Raw genomic sequence first — 21,764 nt, forward strand, 5'->3', positions numbered from 1 at the left:
TTTGTGCCATCACTGTCTGATAAACAGAATGTTTACAGCCTTTGGTGAGGTTATCATTAACCACACCTGAAGTTTTATGAGGTGTATTGCAAGAACAGAAAATTATAGTCGTAATGCTCTTATTCCTGGTGTGACTCCTCCTCTTTGCTTACGTCTCAGGAAGTGAAGGCTATATAAAGTCTAGGTAGCTAGTATCGTTCGCCACTTTTGTTCTTTCGTTGCCGAGCTACCAGACAAGTAGTCTATTTGCCACACCATTAAACATTATCATGTCGTAGCTCCTATGATAATAAATCAAACGCACTGTAATTGAGCAAATAATTGAGCGGCAAATAACGTTCTCGTGTGCTTTCTGCGTACGCCAACGAAAGAGCCAAAATGGCGGGCGATTATATTAAGTATTTATCAAGCCTTAGGAAATGTATAACGTCATCATCAGCAAATCACAAGACGCATATGTTTAAATGTAGCCGACCTGCAACGTGATTGGCTGCCAGAAATAAGAGCGACGGGACTATAGTTATAAATTGTTAAAATGTACTTTGTACACACATTTTACTAATGTTAATATTGTTATTAATTTTCCTACCGTAACAGATCCGATATGCATAGTGTGCATTATATCAACAATCAGTATGAGCATGCAAACCTATTTCAATACATATTATGTGTATATGGAAATTTATGCATCCCACAGAAACGAGAAGTGACAAATGATTTTTCCGTCTGCAAGCTTATCAAGTGTGATGATAGATTAATAACTCATAACAATATTATTTACAGATGTGAACTGGTTTAACTGACGTTTTCGACCAGTCATTGGTCATCTTCAGGTTAATTAGATACATAAGTAAATTTAAACACAAAAGTCAATTGTTCACACTTTTTTATTTTACAATTATAATTTGAGACAACATAACGACCAGAGATAAAATTTATTGACACAGTCTATTAAAACAAAGTTGTAAGTTTCAGAAGTCAATTGAATATGGTATAAAATGTTACAATATAAAAGACCATATGTTTACATAAGGTTAAAAGTTGTTGTTGTTGTTTTCTAATGCCAGGCGTTTGACAATAAAGTCATTTGACCTCTTGCACTTCAATATTTTTCAAAGATATTATCATGGCCAGCCACTGAAGCACAAATTTTGAGGTGTTCCGAATCCATTTCTTGGTTTGAGTTGCACAATGGACAGTTAGGGGACTGATATATTCCAATTCTATGCAGGTGTTTGGCCAAACAATCATGGCCTGTTGCCAATCTAAATGCAGCTACAGACGATTTTCGTGGTAAATCGGGAATTAACTGTGGATTTTGACGCAGAGAGTTCCATTTTTTCCCTTGAAATTGTGTTATCAAATTTTGTTTGTTAAAGTTTAAGTATGTAGATTTAATAAATCTTTTCACAGAGTAAAATGTAGATTTAGTAACAGGTCTGTAAGTAGCAGTGCTGCCCTTCTTTGCTAAAGCATCTGCATTCTCGTTTCCCAGGATTCCACAATGGGATGGTATCCATTGGAATACAATTCTTTTATTGAGTGATATTAATTGAGAGAGCATTTTAGTTATTTCTGCTGTTTTTGAGATGAAGGTGTGTGTTTAGAGACTATTGATAGAATACCTGCTTTGGAGTCTGATAATATAACTGCATTTTTAAATTTATTGATGTGGCATAGAAGATTCCTGAGACTTTCACTGATATCAGGTTAAAAGTTAAAATAATGCATTGATTAAAGTTCACGTTAACACTTTGTTTGTTAAAAACATAAAATTACTTATTCATACGTTAAAAAGTGTTACAATTTTAAAAAAAGTATATTACCTTCGACAGATGGCCCGTTTCGACATTATGTCACATCTTCTTCAGTGTCTCCTGAACTACTGGTGATCTTGAATTCTGCGATGTGCATTTGTCGATAGTAGGGGTGGGGATGTGTTGCTCTTATAGTGAGGGCTGGTTGTTTGTGTGTTATGACGTATCATGACGTCGAATAATGTGTGAGTATTGAACTGTAATTGTGTGTTAAGTATATGTTGTGGGTATGTTGTTGTATGTTTATATATTCCGTATTGTTCTAGGATGTTTAACTGTGAACTTTTTGGTGTGATGTGTAACGTATGACTAAGTAATTTTACGTTTTTAAAATAATGATTGGTAAAAAGTGTACACACTATAATAAAATAACAGGCGGCTAGGTATCAGTATGTAACATAGGTTATTTTAACAAGATATTTGTGAAATGGTTCTAATTGGTCAACTTGTATTTTATACTATGAAATTGTAATTATCTTGTTAAAATAACCTATATTACATGTTGATTCTTAGCCACCTGTTATTTTATTATAGTGTGTACACTTTTTACCAACCATTATTTTAACTTTTAACCTTATGTAAACACACGGTCTTTTATATTGTAACACTATATATCATATTCAATAGACTTTTGTGTTTAAATTTACTTATGTATCTAATTAACCTGAAGATGACCAATGACTGGTCGAAAACATTAATTAATTAAACCAATTCACAACTGTAAATAATATTGTTATAGGTTATTGAACCATCATTACACTTGATAAGTTTGCAGATGCAAAAACCATTCTATTAAATTGTTTGTAAAATCCGTTTGGAGAACAACATTTTGGAAAGGGTAATTGCTTTTAAGTACTTTGGATACAATTTATCATTTCTGGAAGAAGTGGATATTTCAGAAAAAAATTTCCAAATATAACAAATGTTTGGGCATCATAAATCAGTTTCCAAAGAGTCTTTAGTGCAAAAACACAAGCATTTGCATCTTTTTTTACTTCAGCAAGACTTATTCTTTGCTATGGGAGTGAAGCTTGGGCCCTACAACAGTATAATGAAAACAGAATAAAAGCTAATGAAATGAAGTTCATGAAACAAACAGTAGGAGTCACCAAGTGGGGTCATATGAAAAATAAAGATATACTTAAATACCTTAAAACTAATCGAATCTAGTATAGATCTGTAAATACCAGAGAAATTGGCAAAAATAAATGGTAGTATATAGTGACTGATATAACGAAATGCAGTGAAGAAATTTATCGAGGGAGACTTTTAAATTCTATGCAGTATGAATTTGATAAAATTCAGTCCTGAAACAACTACAGACTCGTTTTCTTTTAAGGGGAGAGGATGGTATTTTTTGGTCAAGAATGAGTAAATTTAGAAAAAAAAAATTAATACTCTGTGATATGTGTGGAACACATAGCACAGCATTTTGTGGGTATTTGTGCACTTGTTGGGTGTTGAGACGCCATTTTTAAACTTCCTGCGTTATGAATTTTAAAATAATTCGCCCCCTTTTATTGTTGTTTCCGGTAAATTAAATTTTCAAAAAAATTTTTTTTTTTTTTTCATTAAAATACTCTTTGATATGTGTGGAATGCATTGCATAACATTTTGTGGGTATTTGTGCCCCTACCAGATGTTGAGACGGCATTTTTAAACTTCCTGCGCTATGAATTTTTAAATCACACGCCACCTTTGATCGGTTTTCGGTAACTTCGTTTTTTTGCTACATTGCCGAACAAAAATGAATATAATTTTTGAACTATTAAAGATACATGCATGAAATTTAGAACACACATTATTTAGACTATTAGGAAACTTTTCTCTGTAATAGAATTTTGTTACTTGATTTCATTAAAAAAATACGTCCGTTTGTTTGCAAAAAAAAAAATATAAAAAGAAGTGTTATTAAATTTTAATTGCTTATTTTACAAACATAGGATTAATATTAAAATTCTGTTACAGACAGTTTGTAGAGCATGCTTTTGCAAGTACATTGCAAAAAATTGTTTGAATCTATCTTTAAAAATGGTTTAGATATATCGGTTTTAGTAAAATCCTGCATTGGGTATATTCTTTTCAAATCTGGACCCCCCAAATATTTATATATATATTTATAGTTGGTTGAGTTGCTACAGCTATGAGCTCTCTACATACAAAAACTTAATATTTTAAACGAAATAGGAAAAAAGTTTTAAAAAATACAATCCTCTTCCCTTAAGAAGACAAGTATTTTCAAATTTGCAGTCAATAAACTAGATGTGGTATTTATTGTGTCAAAATATATGTCTTCGCAATTTTACACATTATTCATGTACTGATGTATTTTGTTCTGTTGTTCCAGTATATACATAACTGTATTATTTTAAATAAAAAGGTAAATATGAATACAGCATACCTGTTTCCATTTCACTGTAGTTACACTGTTTTCTTCACTATTGCTTTTCAATGGCAACAAACTTCCCACTGGTCTTGAGTGATCAATATCAGGGTATGAAACAGAAAATGAGACTTCCTCCTTTGGAAGTACACAAATTCCTAACCATGCCATGAACAGAAGAGCTCCACGTGGACCACAAGCTATCAGATATGCTCCTATTAATGCTTCAACACAATCGGCCACACTCTTGTCTGGAATGCTGTGTTGAGTAATGAGGTTATATGGAATGAAGCAAGGAAGGTTTTCAATGTTGGAATAAGACCCAGATGTTATTAGTACTTCCTCAGTAATGCCATCTTCTCCAGTGCTGGTCTTGCGTAATTTTTCACTCCGTTCACGTACAAGTTCACAGATCTCATCACGTGACAGGTCTCGAAGAGCAGGGAGGTCTGCTTGGTTCCAATGGCTGGCAGGAACTCCAGCTTCTATTAAAGCTTGTTCTAGCTCTCGCGGAACATAGTAACAAGGTGGCAACCAATTATCATGAGGTTCAAATTTTGTAGCAATCATACTTTCGCCAAATACTTTACGTCGGCCAAGTCGATAGAGGTTGAGATTGCTAACCTGCAAAAATGTTACAGCTATTTAAAAGCAGTAATGAACTACTAACAATTCAATTACATTTAATTATCTGCTATTCCCAATGAATAGGGATTATATAAAATGGACACTGAGCGAATTTTCCTGTTTTGTTTCTCTGTGCGCCGGCATTTCATTTAACTTTTAAGTGCTAGGGGTTAGTGTAATCAAACACATGCTAAGATAATATGTAACAATAGATGGATTACACAAGGTATTAAAATCTCATGCAAAAACCAAGAGATCATTATACATACAGAGCACAAATAGTAATGATACAAACTTAAAACAACACTACAAAAATTATTCAAAAATATTACACAAAGTAATTCAAAAAGCTAAAGAATTACACTATAATACAACAATACAAAACTCTGATAATAAAATCAAAACAACTTGGAACATAATTAAAAAAGAAAGTGGACGATCAAAAAGTAAAGTAACAAACTATAATCTTATATCTAACAATACAAAAACGTCAGACCCAAATGAAATTGCAAACATATTTAACAAATATTTTCTTACAATAACTGATAACCTCAACATCCCCCAAGATAATGTTACTAACAGTTTAGATTCTTTAACACAATATTTTCCGACAAAATTCCCAAATATTCAAATATTTCCAACAAACAAACAAGAAATAATTGCAATTATTAAAAATCTAAAGTCAAAAAACTCCTCAGGGTATGATGAAATAACAAGCAAAATATTAAAAGTGAGTTCACATATTATAGCTGGGCCATTAAGTTATTTATGTAACTATTCAATGTTCAATGGTGTATTTCCCGAGAGATTATTCCTATCTTCAAAAAGGGAGAAACAGACCCATATCACTTCTACCAGTCTTCTCCAAAATCTTTGAAAAAGTAATGTATAAAAGATTATATCATAATCTAGAAAGATACAACATTTTAGTCCCAGAACAATTTGGATTTAGAAAAATAAAGGCACAGAAAATGCAACATTTAGTTTAACTGACAAAATTCTGGAGGCAGTAAATAAAAAATTACAAGTTGGAGGGATTTTCTGTGATTTATCCAAAGCATTTGACTGTATAAATCATAAAATGCTGCTAGATAAATTAGATTATTATGGAATTAAAGGTGTTGCACACCAATGGTTTCACTCATATCTCATACATAGGGAACAGAAAGTTGAAATCAATACAACTATGAAATCTACATCGACTTGGGGAACTATAAATAATGGAATTTCTCAAGGATCAATATTAGGTCCCCTACTTTTTCTAGTCTTTATAAATGATCTTGCCCCCCTTATAAAAGATGTAGGTCATCCCATATTATTTGTAGATGACACAAGTATAGTAATTACAGCCAATAACTCCAACACATTCCAATCTTCAACAGAGGAAATTCTCTTCAAAATATGTGACTGGTTCTCAGTCAATAAATTAGTATTAAATTGTAACAAAACTAACATAATTCAATTTAAATCCTGTCCAAATTCAACGTCGCAAATTTCTAGCGCAATAATTAACAATAGATCCCTATTAGAAACAACAACAACCAAATTTCTTGGCTTAAAAATCGATAAAGTGTTAAATTGGAAAAATCATATTAAATAAATTACCCCCAAACTAAATTCAGCTTGTTTTGCTATTAGATCTATGCAAAAGATAGTAAATATCAATACCTTAAAAACAATATACTTTGCATACTTCCACTCGGTAATGAGTTTTGGAATAATATTCTGGGGAAATTCCACAGATAGTAACAATATATTTCTATTACAAAAAAAGAGTAATTAGAATAATAGTAGGTGCGAAATCTAGGGAATTGTGTAGGACTATTAAAAAAAACTACAAATAATGCCCATGGCTTGTCAGTATATCTTTTCATTAATAGACTTCCTCGTATGTAATCGTGAAAACTTTGTAACTAATTCAACAGTTCACAGCATAAATACACGTCAAAAAAATGACTTTCATACTCCATCGGCAAGTTATCATGCTATCAAAAAGGAGTGCGTTATATGGCAGTAAAAATTTTTAATAGCCTCCCTATCGATATAAAAAATGAAACTCAAAACATAAAATTATTTAGGGCTAAATTAAAGAAGTACCTAATTTCTCACGCCTTCTATTCTGTAGGTGAATTCATGACATTCAATAACACTTCATGAAATTGATACTAAAACTATGTGTTGTACTAGTAGACTATATTGTAAATCTCGTCTGTATATATTTCATCTAGACTGTGACTATAAATTAAGATTTTATAATAGTATTACGTTTTTTGACTTGTTCCATATTCTAGCTGTAAGCATGTATGAATACCATGGAATGTTAATAAATACAATACAATACAATAATTGAGTGTAAGAGTTGAGACACAGGATCCAAACATCGCCTACCTTATTGCATAATCCAGTAACGCTTTGCTTCAAATAAATTCAAGTTAACAGCTTTTCCTTATTTCTCAGTGACAAACTAATTGTAAAAATATTTTTTTTTTATGTTTTATATACGGTATAATAATAGTACATTATGCAACGAGCCTATAATGAAGGTAATTAAGAAGCGAGTATGGATATTTATGAAACGAGCGCGAGTTTCATAATTATCATACGAGCTTCTTAATTACCATTATAGGCGAGTTTCATACGACTTTTTATGCTCGACCATATTTCTAACTTGATATTATTAATTTTATTGTATCTAACCTGGAGCAATGTTCCGTATGTTGTGAGATGTGCGCAGACGCGAAAGCATTGATTTTTTCCGAGGAACAGATGTCCACATTGACCTTGCTAGGCCATAAGAACCTACAGAGATAGCATTGAAATTAAATTAGACACTGAAAAACGAGATGACAGATTGAATTTATTTCAATATTATTTACAATTAACGCTAATTATTATAGTAACAGAACATAACCTTCTGCGACAGTATTGGATTTCCAGCCTCAGTGACTTTTCGCTAATTCTCTTTCGATTGCATGTCCGAGAATAATCGATACTTGCGGTTTTATAACGGTAGAAAGCTGACCTGTCATTGGCTGAACAGTTGTAACCTCAGTCATTGGCTGAAAGACCTGACCCTTAATGACATGCATTAAAGGTCTGCTACCAGGTGTATAATTACTACATTTCGGCATGGTCGAGCATAAATTATATTATAAAATAATATAATACATTATAAAATTACGTATCAAATTCGTTTAATATTTGTATATGATATAATATAAGTATATGGTTTTACTACTCATAGGAGTTTTGTTTTTCCATTTTCAGCACTATCAAATCATTACATATTTTAATTGTTGTTGAAGTCAATGTCTCAACTCTCATTATAAAGGAACTCTGGAGTCTAGACATTACAGTTAATGACGGATTTATTATTTCATCGATCCAATTTATTTTATTTGCGTACATAATGTACGTAGATGTATTAATTGTATGTATTATATTTTCACTGTGTCGACTGCTAGATGGTGTGATGTCAGTGCCAACTCCAGGGAGAAAGCAGAATCTCACGCTCAAACTGGTTTGAAGGTATTGAAATCAGTCCTGCTACATCAAAGGTACCAACGCGAAGTGTCCATACTGTACAATTATCTATACACTGGTATTCCTTTGATAAGATGACATGCAATGTACCTGCTATTGGGGGGGGGGGGAAACATGCAAGCGCACGCAGTTTATAAGTTTCTGATTGTAATTTGACCTCAAGAAATATGTATATTTATTGATATAATTTAAAATATCAACATAGGAGATCCTCTAATGCTAATTCCATAAGCTAATTTGTTTAAAAATGTAAATTAAAAATAAAAGTCTTCTGTTTTAATAGGACTAGCCAGAAGTGGCGACTATTGGAGACATACTCCCATTACCTTTTGCTTGTGTGTCACCTTTCTTTTCTAAATCTATACCCAAAGAAACACACTTTCTTCATTTCTCTTTCTGCAAGAATAAGAACAATGGGACAGGAAAAACATTTCATATTTCATAACACAATCTCAAGGGAAAAAATGGAACTCTCTACATCATAATCCACAGTTAATTCCCGATTTACCATACAAATCGTCTGTAGCTGCATTTAGATTGACTGTTTGGCCAAGCACCTGCATAGAATTGAAATATATCAGTCCCCTAACTGTCCATTGTGCAACTCTAATCAAGAAATGGATTGGAACGCCTCAAAATCTCTTTAGTGGCTGACCATGACAATACCTTTGAAAAATATTGGAGTGCAAGAGGTCAAATGACTTTAATGTCAAACGCCTGGCATTAGAAAACAACAACATATTTCATAGTCATCTGTTGCTATTCTAATGTGTACTATGTGGCACAATCCTGCTTCAGCAAACTTTTATCACATTTGTGAAATCATTTTATGGCAATAGTGCAGAAAGCAGTAAGGATTGCAAGAGAAATGCATGTCACTGATGAGTGACAAAGAAAATGACAGAGAATGCACAGGCCTACTGACTGAATTCTTTACTGTTCATTCACCACTTCTGCCTAGTCCTGATATACTGTCTGCCTTATTTAGTTTTCAGAAACGTGACCCATAATTCTTACCTGTTTCGAGCGGAGATGACTCAGTTTACCCTCATGAATGTTGTCGTATGTGCAATAGAGATATGTTGTAATTGCATACTTGAGAAATGAATCTCCAATTGTCTCAAGACGTTCCAGGTTGATTCCATCATTGGCATTTGACATGGTAAGTGCCTGTAGGATCACACTAGGACTTGGTCCTGGATGACCTTGTAAGTCAGGCTGAGCATCAAAGCTGAATTTGTTAATGATATCCTCATCCTGATCATTTTCTCTCCATGTGTCATCGGAATCTGATGCTTCACTGTGCACGCTGTCCACTCCCTCGACTTCTGACTCCTCAGAACTGCCATCCACCGACAGACCGCTGTCATTATTGTCTGCTCTCTCTGGGGATAATTTTAGATTAAATTTTACAGTAGTGATCTGAAGACTGGTGAACTGATTGCAAGGCAGAATTAATTCTTGTGACGCTTTCTTGGTATCCATGACAGGAGGTTTCGGTTCAGGCTTGTTCACATCAGGGGCACTCATTATATTCTGATTCTGTGGGGAATGCTGACTGCCTTTCCTAATTATCACTAGAGGTTGGTTGCTTCTTATAAGTGTTCCACTATCTTCAATAAATTTACGGTTTTTTTCTGTGGCTTCATGAAATTGTTCAATATATTTTTCTGTAAGTTTATGTAAGTCATCGTCATTGTCTTTCTCCCAGTTCCAAGGAATCTCATCGTCGTTTCCAGATGAGTCAGAGTTTTGCCGAATGGTAGCGTGCCTCCGCTCACGTTTCTGAACCTCTCGTTCGTCTTCAATTGCTTCTGCCACATTTTCACTCTTAAATTCAATTCGAAGTCCAGATGATCCCTAATAACAAAGCAAAGCAATGCATTTTAATATTTCTAGTGGTTTACTTTATTGTCTAAATTATTAGGGATTTTAGCAATGCACCTACATCATAGAATATAATATGTGTAAGCAGAATAATATCATTTAATTGTTAAGAATTGAAATTTTGTAATTGAATTCAATTATCTGGGTTGTGAAATATCTTCTCAAAATCAAAAGCTGTGAACAAGAAAATTACCAAATTTACACAAATTCTAGGAATAATAAACAATACATTAAAAGCTAAATTAGTACAAAAATCTACAAGAATAAAAATATATAATACACTAGCATTACCCTCCCTTTTATACTGAAGTGAGATTTGGACATTAAAGAAAAAAGACATGAACAGAATCAAAGCAACGGAAATTAAATTTTTCAGGAGGACAGCAGGATATACTCTTTTAGATGGAAAAAGGAATGAAGAAATTTTAGAACAATTAGAAGTAGAGTCAGTAGAAGAAAAAATCAATAGATACAAATTAAATGGCTAGATCATGTAAGAAGAATGGAAAATTCAAGAATCCCAAAAATTATGATGCAGTATAAACCTAGAGGACATCGTCGACCAGGAAGACCTTTAAGAAGACTGCTAGATGGGGCTGAAACAGGTCTACAGAGGCCTAATTCGTGAAGGATGATGATGATGATGATGATGGATGATGATGATGATGATGATGAGCTGTTAAGAATATTTGTCCAACATTATATGTTATCTAATGTTATCAATTTAACACAGGCTGATGATAAAGAACAGCAGAAATATAACTTAATTTCAAAGGAATCTAAAGAACTTGTATTTTCAAAATGGACTGTATCAAAACGAACATGCATAGCTTCATAGTCAAGAGGCACAGTTCAACAGATTACATTATGTGTTGGTTGAATTTCCCAGGTTTATTGTTGCTTATTTTTTTCTATTTTTAATTGAACAAAAAATACATATATTTCTCTTCAGATTAGAGTCTTTTGATTACTATTTTATTAGCAAAAGTGACAGTAAGCATATAGAGAAATGTAAACACTAATGGAGTTGCAGTAGATTAGATACATTACACTTAAAAAATTTAATTTTTTTTTTCAGCTTCTTAATCAATTCTCCAAAATAATTTTTTCTATGATCTAAGATTGCTGTGCAATATATCTTAAAGTTTGAGACACATCTATTTTGGGGCAAAGTCCAAATTATTTATTTTTCATACTTACTTACTTACTTACTTACTTACTTACTGGCTTTTAAGGAACCCGGAGGTTCATTGCCGCCCTCACATAAGCCCGCCATTGGTCCCTATCCTGAGCAAGATTACTCCAGTCTCTACCATATGGTGGTAGATGAAAGAAACGCACTGTCCGATACTACCCGACTCTCCCCTAAGTCAACATGTGTCACATACGAAGTAAGTAAGTGAGTTATGTTGACATAATTTAAATTTATTGCTAAAATATATTATGCCTTTTTAAAATTTATAATGGTTTTTTCAAAATGTATTGTGTTTTTTTTTTACGTTTTATTGCCTTTTTTGCTTGCCTATTTTAATTGTTATAAATGCCTAAGCATCCAGGCTCTAATTATTACATTCAATCAATGCTACCAAGTTGAATCTTAGCATATTTAATCAATCAATCAATCAATCCAACGAAATAAATACTGGCTCACTTTTAATTACTAAAATACATTTATCTGAATAAGTCTTTTAACAAATTATGACTTTTTTTGCTCACCTGAAGATCACTGCTGTCCGACTGGTCAAATTCATTGCCAGGCTCACTACAGGTGTCGTCTGTTTCGTAGCCTTCCAGGTCCTGTTCCAAACCTCCGAAGTAACCACCTGTCCCCATCCAGCTGCTTGGTGAGCCGTAACGAACGCGCTCACGTCCTTTGCGGGCTTGGATACCAGTTCCCCAGTCACTTCCACCAGAATGCAGTCCTGCTAGTTCTGCATCCTCGTCCACCATTGTGAGGTTTGATGGTAGAGCAACATTCATATCAAAATCATCTGCGTCAGACAACTCTGAAAACTAAACATGACAACATAACTTCACTTAACTTTGAAGAAGAGAAGCAATAACACAACTAGCAGAATGGAAGCTTATTAGGTAATACACGAGGGTGATACAATAATCATATATTACAAGAGTACAAATCTTGCATTTCATACTTACTTACAAATGGCTTTTAGAAAACCCAGAGGTTCATTGCTGCCCTTATATAAGCCCACCACCGGTCCCTATCCTAAGCAAAAATAATCCAGTCCCTACCATCATATCCCACCTCCCTCATATCCGTTTTAATATTATCCTCCCATCTACGTCTCAGCCTCCTCTAAAGTCTTTTTCCCTCAAGTCTTCCAACGAACACTCTATATGCATTTCTGGATTCGCCCATACGTGCTACATGCCCTGCCCATCTCAAACGTCTGGATTTAATGTTCCTAATTATGTCGGGTGAAGAATATACTGCATGCAGTTCTGCGTTGTGTAACTTTATCCATTCTCCTTAATTTCATCCCTCTTAACCCCAAATATTTTCCTAAGCACCTTATTCTCGAACACCCTTAGTCTCTGTTTCTCTCTCAAACTGAGAGTCCAAGTTTCACAACCATACAGAACAACCAGTAATATAACTGTTTTATAAATTCTAACTTTGAGTTTTTTTTTAAAGCAGACAGGATGACAAAAGCTTCTCAACCGAATAATAGCAGGCATTTCCCATAATTAATCTGTGTTTAATTTTCTCTTTGGTGTCATTTATATTTGTTACTGTTGCTTCAAAGTATTTTAATTTTTCCACCTTTACAAATGGTAAATTTACAACTTTTATAAAAGATTTAATGAGTGCACAATGTAGCACATTCAGAGATGCATACTTGAAACACTGGGTACAAGAAGCCAAACAAATGAAGTCATAATTCTTGAATAATGAAATTATTACATTCTATAACATTATATATTAAAATCTATGGAATGCAGTAATATGAGTAGCTTAATATCAAAGGCGGACATCTGACCTTCACAAGAAATTGAAATAATGTGGATTCTTACACATTTTTTCATGCTTTTTCAGTTATGGTGAAGCTATATACAAACTCCAACACTACATTTATAAAAATAAATTTTGTTAAAATACTACAAAGAACACTGTGAAACAAAAAAGTGCCTCTAGATCAAAACTATGGAGACGACAGATGTCCGTCTTTGATATTAAACTATTCATATATTCTTTTCTAGTAAGTTGGCTTTTTATTTACAGAAAAATAGTATTCACTATTATACCTACCGACATAGGTTCATGATTTGCCATGTCATTAGACCATGTTCCAATTTCCATCCAATCACCACGAAGCTTTTTCTCCTCTTCTGTTAATATTTCATTTGCAGATTTTTCCTTCATTTCAGAATCCTCCTCTTTCTTCTCTTCTATACCTTCAAGTTCTGGTTTCTTTTCATTATCATTCTTCTCATTTTTATCATCTCCAGGTTTGTCCTTGTTCTGTTCTGCATTCTTTGCATTTTCTTTTGATTTTTTGAGAACATCTGCCAAACTCCATCCAAAATCCAAAGGAGGCCATTCAAAACCTAAACAACATAAAAAATATTACAAATATTGGGAAGATACTAAAAATGTGTACTGTCGTGAAAAATCTCTAAAGTCACATTTTGCAGCTTCAGTGGCTGACCATGATATCTTTGAAAAATATTGGAGTGCAAGAGGTCAAATAACTTTATTGTCAAACACCTGGCGTTAGAAAACAACAACATTTTGCAGCAACACAATATTTTCTCTATACTTCTTTTGCTGGCAAACAATATGAAATGTAGTCAGGTTTACTGCACTTTACTTTACAGATAGCATAGCTTTCTGGCATTTGATTGCCTCGAGAAGCCAAGTTTTAGTAATTAGTTTAAATGATAACGATGTTAACTTGTTCGTCATTTGTAAACAGTGAACATTGGGATAAGTAATTAACCATCACTTAATGTTTAATTGCATTTATTAACATACTAATGAAAATCGAAGATTTAAAATTTTGTACACGGTAAATATTTTAAAACAGCTTTTATGAAATCCTTATACTTCAGTAAATACTAGGGCTGGATAAAAAGTAATGGCAACAGTTCGATATTTCTGATATGGCTTTATTCACGGGGGTACAACATTTACATATCTTCAATATAGTCGTCCCCCTTATTTATTACTTTTTGCCAAATGTTTGGAAGGCGTCGTACAACATCAGCGCGTCCATCTTTGTTGATGTTCCGTATTGACTGCCCTATAGCACGGATAAGTTCATCTCTGGTATTGTACCGGGTCCCTCGCAGTGGTTCTTTCACTTTGGCGAATCGCATGGACTCATATCGGGTGAGAACTGTGGATGTTCCAGAATCTCCCATTGCCAGTGATGCAAGAGGTCCTTGACAGCAGCAGCAGTGGTGTGACTCCTTGCATTGTCATGAAGAATGATGGGATTCTGTACCACCAAGTGTCGTCGTTTTCTCCTGAGGGCTGGACGAAGGTGGTGCTGCAGGAACCTGCAGTAGTAGTCCGCGTTTGCCATCTGCCTTGGACGTACAGCGTGGTGCAGTATTACCCCATCAATGTCATATGCCACAATGAACATCACCTTTACAGCACTTTGTGTAGGGCGCACTTTCTTCGAACGAGAAGAACCTGGATGCTTCCATTCATTTGACTGACGTTTCAAGTTTGGTTGGTTCATATGAGCGAGCCCAGGTTTCGTCCATAGCGACGATTCGTCCAAGAAAGTCGTCATCTTTCCTTTGGTACTGGTCCAACAAGGCCTATGCGACTGCATAGCAGTGCCATTGTTAAACCTCGGAAATTTCATGGGGTATCCAACGCCCTGTAATTTTGCGGTAACCCAGAATGTCTTGCAGAATGTGGAGCACAGTTTTGTGACATACTCCGACTTCCGCTGCTAACTCACGCGCAGTCCATCGGCGATCAGCATCCAACAGGGAAGCAAGGAGTTGAACTGTGTTATCCTTCACGTGAGGTCGTCCTGTATGGAGGTTGTCCTGAATGGCATCCCTGCCTTCCCAGAACGCTTTAACCCATTGTGCCACTGTGCGATATGGCAACGCTGCACCAGCACATGCTTCACGCAGTCCCTGAAAACATTCTTGGGCACTACGACCTCATGTCACTTCAATTTTGATCGAGGAACGTTGCTCTAGTTTTGTAAACACGATCTTAGGACGCGATCCCTATGAAAGTCAACGTTCTACACACTGCAGTAGATTGACAGAGTACTGTCGCTGCTGGCTGCACTAACTCATCTAACAGTCCTTGTTCATGTCCACACAGGTGGCAACTCTCGAACGCACCATCGTCACGTGACAGCAGTGTTGCCATAACTTTTTATCCAACCTATGTAAATTAATAAAGCAGCTATAGCTAGATTCATTTCTCTAGAAAAAAGTATATTCCATTTTGAGAAGATAGATATGACTCTGCAAAGTTAATAAATTCCCTTTAGCAAATTAATTTTAAATTATGTTTTTCTATACAAGAAAGTTCTGCTAATATTTCTAATTCACATTAAATCCTCAATCCAATATAGCATGAGGTTTAAGTACAACTGAAAATCAGTTAAACATATGAAAACATAAGGAATACAATCTTAAATTTAAATTATGCTTATCACCTGGGTTAAGATTTTCATGTCCAAGAGCAATACTGGATGCAACATGTCTTCTAATTTGATCTGCGAGAAGAAGAGCATTTATGCGGTACAGAATGCATGGGAGGCACACAGCTTTGCGCCACAGAGAGGCTGGGAAAGGGTGCACGGTGCAGAGTTCTGGTACTAAAATTTGTTTCTGCTCCAGATTTTCTCTTTTTGCACGCTTTGTTTCTTCACTGCTTGTTGGGAGTGCCACACCCTTACGATTAACATACCTGTAATTTCACACAACTTGTAACATAATTTACATCAACACAATTTTTATATACAGAATAATTAATGATTTCAGGATTGGACCTTTATGATATGCTGCATTTCCTGTATTGTATTGTATTGTATTGTATTTATTAACATTCCATGGTATTCATACATTGCATACAGCTAGAATATGGAACAAGTCAAAAAACTTAATACTATTATAAAGTCTTAAATTTTAGTCACAGTCTAGGTGAAATATATAGAGACGAGATTTACAATATAGTCTACTAGTACAACACAAAGTTTTAGTATCAATTTCATGAAGCGTCATTGAATGTCATGAATTCACCTACAGAATAGAAGGCATGAGAAATTAGGTACTTCTCTAATTTGGCCCTAAATAATTTTATGTTTCGAGTTTAATTTTTTATATCGATAGGGAGGCTATTAAAAATGTTTACTGCCATATAACGCACTCCTCTTTGGTAGCACAATAGACTTGCTGATGGAATATGAAAGTAATTTTTTTGACGTGTATTTATGCTATGAACTGTTTAATTAGTTACAAAGTTTTCACGATTACATACGAGGAAGATTATTAATGAAAAGATATACTGACAAGCCATGGGCATTATTTGTAGTTTTTTGAAAATAGTCCTGCACGATTCCCTAGATTTGGCACCTACTATTATTCTAATTACTCTTTTCTGTAATAGAAATATACTGTTACTATCTGTGGAATTTGCCCAGAATATTATTCCAAAACTCATTACCAAGTGGAAGTATGCAAAGTATATTGTTCTTAAGGTATTGATATTTACTATCTTTTGCATAGATCTAATAGCAAAACACGCCGAATTTAGTTTGGGGGGTAATTTGGGGTAATTTCTTTAATATGATTTTTCCAATTTTACACATTATCGATTTTTAAGCCAAGAAATTTGGTTGTTGTTGTTTCTAATAGGGATCTATTGTTAATTATTGCGCTAGAAATTTGCGAGGTTGAATTTGGATAGGATTTGTGTCCTCGTGATTATTAAATACATGTCTAACATACAATGCACCATGCTCTCAAGGCACTTCATGGATTATTTCTATCTTATTTTGAACAACTTGTTATGATTTCCATAACAGCTCATTACTTATCTTAAAGCATTCAATATCATTGAATGACGAACTGTATTCCAGATATATAATTAAAGTGTACTACATACACAGAACGAAAGAGGACTGTATGAAAAGTAGGATTGGTAATAACGAATGTTGCAAGGGAAATTTCCCCTGTGTTTAGCATTTTTTCTTCAACTAATTCAACAGTTCATAGCATAAATACTCGTAAAAAAAAAAAAAAAAGACTTTCATACTCCATCAGCAAGTCTATCGTGCTATCAAAAAGGAGTGCATCATATAGCAGTAACAATTTTTAATAGCCTCCCTATAGATATAAAAAATCAAACTGAAAACATAAGATTATTTAGGGCCAAATTAAAGAAGTACCTAATTTCTCATGTCTTCTATTCTGTAGGTGAATTTATGACGTTCAACAATGCAGCAAGAATATTTCTGTCTTGTATTAAGTATCAATACTAACCCCTTGTGTTGTACTAACATGGTGTAACACTCTTCTGTATACAGAGTGGAAGTGAAGTAGCCTTACAGATTTTCAGAGCGAATAGCTCATGTTGAATATAACAAAAAACTGTATCATATTGGTGGAAAGTTCATAGTTTTTTCAGGAAAAAATGTTTTTTTCATCATCATCATCATCATCATCATCATCATTATCATCATCCTTCACGAATTAGGCCTCTGTAGACCTATTTCGGCCCCATCTAGCAGTCTTCTTAAAGGTCTTCCTGGTCGATGATGTCCTCTAGGTATATACTGTTAACCTCTTATTTGGTAACTATTGCGAATAGGATCATGATTTTTGTCAATATTGATAGGAATCTAATAAAGAATAATTTATCCCTCTGGTGTATTTCAATAGCATGGACGGTTTTTGTGTAAATTTAATTTTAAAAACCTCTAATTTCAAGCCATTGCACGATGCGAACAAGTTACAATGTTACAGCAAAGAGCAGTTCACCTACTGATGCACACTGAGTTTGTTGACCTCTTACATCTGTATCACGAATAGTGTGTTAGCAGCGATGTTGCCAGACTGCTGAAACTTTAAACTTAATTTTCTAATTAACCGTGCATTTAATCACAAAACGTAATAAAGATTTTCTATTCATTTTAGTGTGCCCTATCATCCCTTTCAATCTACAAGGCTATTTCACTTCCACCCTGAATATTTGAACTAGACTCTGACTATAATTAAGACTTTGAAGAATCCCATTAACTTGCACTGTACATTTGATTTAGATCCATCATAGCATGCTTTTGTAGTCTAATCAATTTGTCGGTGTACCAAATTCGTGTGAATAGCTCCAAAGTTTACTTCGCACTATACTGTCGTATGTTTTATGAAAATCAGTACATAGGTATACTTGGGGATTATTCCTGTGTTCGTCCATGGTCTGGAATTTAGGTTAAGTTTAGATTTAAGACCTCTCCTGGCACCACATTATCATAATCATCCTATCACATCATCGGGGTAATGTAACTCCGCCTTCCAGGCGCCCCAACCTCAGAAGTGGGTTACAACTAAGCCACGGCCAGGAGAGAAGACCAGAAATGTCGAGAAGACAACCTGGTGGCATTGGAAAAAAAAAAGAAAAAAAAAATAATAATAATTAAGACTTTTGTAGTACTATTAAGATTTTTTTGACATGTTCCATGTTGTAGCTGTAAAGAGATGTACGAATATCATGGAATGTAAATAAATACAAATATTACCCACAGTTAAACTAACAAATGTTACCTTGGTGTCAGGAAGTTCAGTCTTGCTGATGTATGGTCCACATCCAAAAGAGGCTGCTTGCTATTCTGGATTTGAATGCTATATTTCTTGAAGTAATACTCATCAAATGTTTTGTATTCAGAGCCAGGGAATGAAGATTTTGGATTTAAATGCCCACAAATTTCAGCAACATAGAAGTACTGCAAAATAAAGTCATTTATAATTAATTAAATCATTGAAATCATTGCAATAAGTGAATGTCTCAGGAATCTTCTATGCCACATCAATAAATTTAAGAATGCAGTTATATTGTCAGACTCCAAAGCAGCTATTCTATCAATAGTCTCTAAACGCACACCTTCATCTCAAACAGCAGAAATAACTAAAATGCTCTCTCAATTAATATCACTCAATAAAAGAATTGTATTCCAATGGATACCATCCCATTGTGGAATCCTGGGAAACGAGAATGCGGATGCTTTAGCAAAGAAGGGCAGCACTGCTACTTACAGACCTGTTACTAAATCTACGTATTACTCTGTGAAAAGATTTATTAAATCTACATACTTAGACTTCAACAAACAAAATTTGATAACTCAATCCCAAGGGAAAAAATGGAACTCTCTGCATCAAAATCCACAGTTAATTCCCAATTTACCATGAAAATCGTCTGCATTTAGATTGGCAACAGGCCATGATTGTTTGGCCAAACACCTACATAGAATTGGAATATATCAGTCCCCTAACTGCCCACTGTGCAACTCAAACCAAGAAATGGATTCGGAACACCTCAAAATCTGTGCTTCAGTGGCTGATCATGATAATATCTTTGAAAAATATTGGAGTGCAAGAGGTCAAATGACTTTATTGTCAAACGCCTGGCATTAGAAAACAACAACATAATTAATTAAATAAATGACTAATTATAATTAATTAAATGACTAAGTGAATAAAGAAATAAAACTTCTCTCTGAGAAAATGCTTAATTATATAATAAACCTACAAAAGAAAAAATTATATTCTTTTCAACAGAAGAATGACTTTCAATTGTTTGTAAGAGTAAGTAGTCGTAAACTGAATAACAAAGTCCATATGAAAATTAATATTAAACACTGCTGTAACAAAGTCATATAAATTCATATTGTGAATTGTGGAAGATTAACAGATAAGGCTTGAAGTCACATTATTTTATTGGTTGAAATACAGTAATTAGTAACACAAAGTGATGTCTGCACTTAATTTAATATTGATGTGTAGTTTGGGGCAAAAAGTTTCATCATCATAATACTTCAAGAATGTTAGCACAGGTGGTTTGTTTTGGCAAACAAATACCATATTTTCTTGAATACCATGCGCCCCCGAATAAGCCAAGCACCCCACTTTTAGGAGGAAGGGACGGGGGGGAAAAAAACTTTCAACAAATCTATTCACAACAAATTAAACAAAATACACTGAAGTTCCAAGCTGCCATTTCTCCATTAAATATTCGATTAGCTTGGCCTCCACGCTGGGAAATTTAGCTTCCTGACCACGAAAAGTTCCTCTGTTCCCACTGTCGTTTAATAACAGTTCCTTCTTTTTTCTCCAGTCTCTGATGCAATTTTCACACTTACATCAAAGTTACGGAATGTAGCAGATTTCCATGTTCCTCTGCATCTTTGGTAATTTTAAGTTTTTTGCTGCAAATAAAGGATCACAATCTCATGCCCTTTGTGAATTGAAAATATAAGATGCACAAACTATACACTTATCACATTGAAATTGATTCTGACACACGCACTGCTAATTCAAATACAAATGAACAATGGTTAACAACTGAAATACCTGTGTGGGAAGATAATGGCATGTGCTACCACCTTAGGAATTGCACAGGAAGAAAATCGGGCAATGTTGCCAACTTGGTTTCGAATAAACCACGCACTTGTATTTTTTACTTGTATATTTCGGGGAAAAAATGCGCGGGGTATTCGAGAAAATATGTTGTTGTTGTTTTCTAATGCCAGGTGTTTGACAATAAAGTCATTTGACCTCTTGCACTCCAATATTTTTCAAAGATATTATCATGACCAGCCACTGAAGCACAGATTTTGAGGTGTTCCGAATCCATTTCTTGGTTTGAGTTGCACAATGGGCAGTTAGGGGACTGATATATTCCAATTCTATGCAGGTGTTTGGCCAAACAATCATGGCCTGTTGCCAATCTAAATGCAGCTACAGACGATTTTCATGGTAAATCGGGAATTAACTGTGGATTTTGATGCAGAGAGTTCCATTTTTTCCCATGGGATTGTGTTATCAAATTTTGTTTGTTGAAGTCTAAGTATGTAGATTTAATAAATCTTTTCACAGAGTAATACGTAGATTTAGTAACAGGTCTGTAAGTAGCAGTGCTGCCCTTCTTTGCTAAAGCATCCGCATTCTCGTTTCCCAGGATTCCACAATGGGATGGTATCCATTGGAAATTCTTTTATTGAGTGATATTAATAGAGAGAGCATTTTAGTTATTTCTGCTGTTTCAGATGAAAGTGTGTGTTTAGAGACTATTGATAGAATAGCTGCTTTGGAGTCTGACAATATAACTGCATTTTTAAATTTACTGATGTGGCATAGAAGATTCCTGAGACTTTCACTTATTGCAATGATTTCTCCATCAAAACTTGTTGTTCCATATCCAAGAGATCTATAAAGTGAGAAGAGACAGCACATAACACCTGCTCCGGCACATTGTTCTCTGGAGATCAAGGATCCATCGGTGTATAAAT

At 34.3% G+C, this 21,764-nt stretch overlaps 1 protein-coding gene across 1 annotated transcript in view; it reads right to left on the reverse strand.

The window, feature by feature from the left end:
- Dcr-1 (Endoribonuclease Dcr-1) overlaps positions 1-21,764 on the reverse strand; it is a 78,427-nt gene that overhangs the window by 10,694 nt on the left and 45,969 nt on the right. The window contains exons 18-23 of the mRNA XM_069840328.1: positions 19,024-19,202; positions 15,918-16,171; positions 13,529-13,827; positions 11,974-12,270; positions 9,388-10,230; positions 4,219-4,824 (exon numbers count right to left, since the gene is read on the reverse strand). Of these exons, the coding sequence (XP_069696429.1) occupies positions 4,219-4,824; positions 9,388-10,230; positions 11,974-12,270; positions 13,529-13,827; positions 15,918-16,171; positions 19,024-19,202 (2,478 nt within the window). The remainder of the gene's footprint in view (positions 1-4,218; positions 4,825-9,387; positions 10,231-11,973; positions 12,271-13,528; positions 13,828-15,917; positions 16,172-19,023; positions 19,203-21,764) is intronic.

The sequence above is a fragment of the Periplaneta americana genome, chromosome 11 (genome assembly GCF_040183065.1).
Source record: "Periplaneta americana isolate PAMFEO1 chromosome 11, P.americana_PAMFEO1_priV1, whole genome shotgun sequence".
Taxonomy (NCBI): Eukaryota; Metazoa; Arthropoda; class Insecta; order Blattodea; family Blattidae; genus Periplaneta; species Periplaneta americana.